This window comes from Apis dorsata, unplaced genomic scaffold (assembly GCF_000469605.1).
Source record: "Apis dorsata unplaced genomic scaffold, Apis dorsata 1.3 scaffold_99, whole genome shotgun sequence".
NCBI lineage: Eukaryota > Metazoa > Arthropoda > Insecta > Hymenoptera > Apidae > Apis > Apis dorsata.
Genome location: NW_006263397.1, coordinates 1765729 through 1768238, shown reverse-complemented (window position 1 = coordinate 1768238; position 2510 = coordinate 1765729). Strand labels below are relative to the sequence as shown.

The 2510-nt window shown below is 25.5% G+C and overlaps 1 protein-coding gene across 8 annotated transcripts in view; it reads right to left on the bottom strand.

Annotated features, from left to right (window-relative positions):
- Nucleotides 1-2510, bottom strand: part of LOC102677513 (glutamate receptor ionotropic, kainate 2-like) — a 124989-nt gene that overhangs the window by 17039 nt on the left and 105440 nt on the right. For all 8 annotated transcript variants that reach the window (XR_004149886.1, XR_421222.2, XM_006612206.2 and 5 more), the window contains one exon: nt 1988-2092. Coding sequence is in view for 6 of the 8 variants with exons in the window: in XM_006612206.2 (XP_006612269.1) it covers nt 1988-2092 (105 nt within the window). In the remaining 2 variants the exon portion in view is untranslated. The remainder of the gene's footprint in view (nt 1-1987; nt 2093-2510) is intronic.

Here is a 2510-nt window from a genome sequence, read left to right as displayed (position 1 = left end):
TCCTTGCAACTCATATTCTCCTAATCAAAAGTCGAAATTTTAAGCAAAATTTTTAAGAAATTCACCCTGTCGAAAAATTGAACGTGCCACTTCTTTGCATCTCATGTTCTCCTAATCAAAAGTGATATTTTCAGCCAAAACTTTGTGTAATAATTTTGATATACTTACCTTTTATACTTACCTTCTATCGATACACTGTAGGCATTGATCTATTTGCAATATCTGTAATTTTTCTTTTTTTTTTTGCATTTTACTTAATTCTAATTATTTATAAAAAATAAAATACTTACCTTTGATTTTTACTTACCTTTGATTTTTACTTACCTTTGATAAACTTTTTGAGATTGTTTTGAGGGAATGTATTCCTTTTGTTTACCTAAAATTAAGAGTATGAATAATTTTTGGAAAATGGAATATGGAAAAATTATTAAAAGAGGTAGAAGTATATTAAATATGAGAAAAATTTCGCATATCGCTTTCGAAGATAATGTTCTTTTATTATGAAATTGTAATTTTAAATAGAATTAATAGTTATTAAAATTTTTGTTTTTGCATTAGAAACATATAATTTCATATGAAATAGCATGCAAAATTTTTCTTATATTTCAATTTTCAAATATACATTTTTATACAATTTTATGTACTTACGTGTGAATTATTTGCTATTTATTATTTTTGCATACTTACATTTTATGATTGTTAAATTTGATGAACCTTGAATCATCTTCTCATCAATTTTCTTAATTTTAATTTTAAAGATATTTTCCTTTTACAAACTTATCTCTTATGATATAAGCTGTCATTTTTCTATAATACTGTGCTGATAATTTTTTTTAATTATAAAAGATTCAGAAATATAGCTATATTGTTGATTTTTCTAATTATATGATTGACTTATCTACTTTCTCCATGCGTATAATTATTCTGTATTTTTAGATTACTTACATTACTCCATAATTAAGTATTATGAATTTATTTGTAATTAATATTTGTAGATGTTTATATAAATTTAAATTTTATTCCCAACACTATTATTATAATTTCTTTTTTATACTGAATTGATAATGTATATAATACAAAAATAACAATAGATTTATTGTTCTGAAATTCCTGTTACATGAAAAAATATTACATGTCATATCTGTTCTAGACCTTGTAACACGATCATAACTTTCGAATTGTTATATTGCAGCCGGTAGAGCAATAAAATGTTCACGTGAATTTACCTGTTATTTGTTCCCATTTTTAAATTACGACTGTTTCTGTCTTTATAGTACATTTTTTACTATGGCATAGCAGAATTTCATGACTATTTAACAATTTAATTATATAAAATATATAAAATTATTTAACAAATTAAACGAATGTTTTATTTGAGCTAGCAATTCTTGAAACGCACATAACTTTTCATTTCTTTCAAATAGATAAATATTTTTAGCTATTCAAGTAAATTAACTGTAGTTTACACAAAATAAAGTTTTTTTTCTCTTTGATATTCGCTTTTGTTTTATTTTTCCTCATAAAAGATGGGAAAGAATTCTATTTTACGTAATATTGGTTTTTCTCTTCTTATTTTCTATATGCATCTATTTTATTTTTCATCACAAAGAGCATCTTATCTTGTACAAAATTGGTTTTTCATTTAATGACTTTTTTTTAAATATTCTCTTTGAAGAGAGAATCTTGGTCCATAATTTTATTAATACTTTATGCACAATATATTTATAATTGATTTCTCTTTAACATAATTTATTCTACGACATTTGATTATCACGATTCAATCTTTTGTGTTCGTCAATCAATCGTATAACTTCGCTCAATTCTCCATTAAAATTTTATATTACAATTATAAAATATTATAAATATATAATATATCATCGTGGGTAATAAATATGAATAAAAAAGAATAGTAATTTTAATCAATCAAATGAAGAAAATAAAATATCGCGCAATAATATTTTGAACGAAGAATAGAGAAAAATCTTACCTTGAAAAGTATCGATATGCCAAGATTCATGAACGGTTTTGTGAAGTCGATCACGCTTTCACGGGCGTAATTAATGGTCATCGAGCCAACAGCCAAATCTGCTTTCTGTGAATAGAAACGAAATTGATTACTCACTGGAAATAAAAGAAATTTATTTATACAGAGGAAAGTTATATGGTGTGAATATTACGATTAGGAACGTTGATCCACGAGTTTTGAGAGAAGCTCGATGTTACAATATATTTCAAAAATGAAAAATCGTAAAAGACGTAGATCAAAGTATCCATTTCGTATCCGATGAATGTGTGATGGAATCTATGATTCGAGATTCTGTGATTGCGTATGGTCGTGTGCATTCTCCTACCTTTCTCCACGATCATTGATATTCCTATATCTAATCTAATCCTATGTCTAATTCTTGTATTGGAAGCAGTGATGGTGCCAGTGTAACTGTAAAGTAACGTGCAATTGGTGCAGGATTCAAGGAAGCAAGGGGCAATCTAATTTAAAAATGTAATTCTAC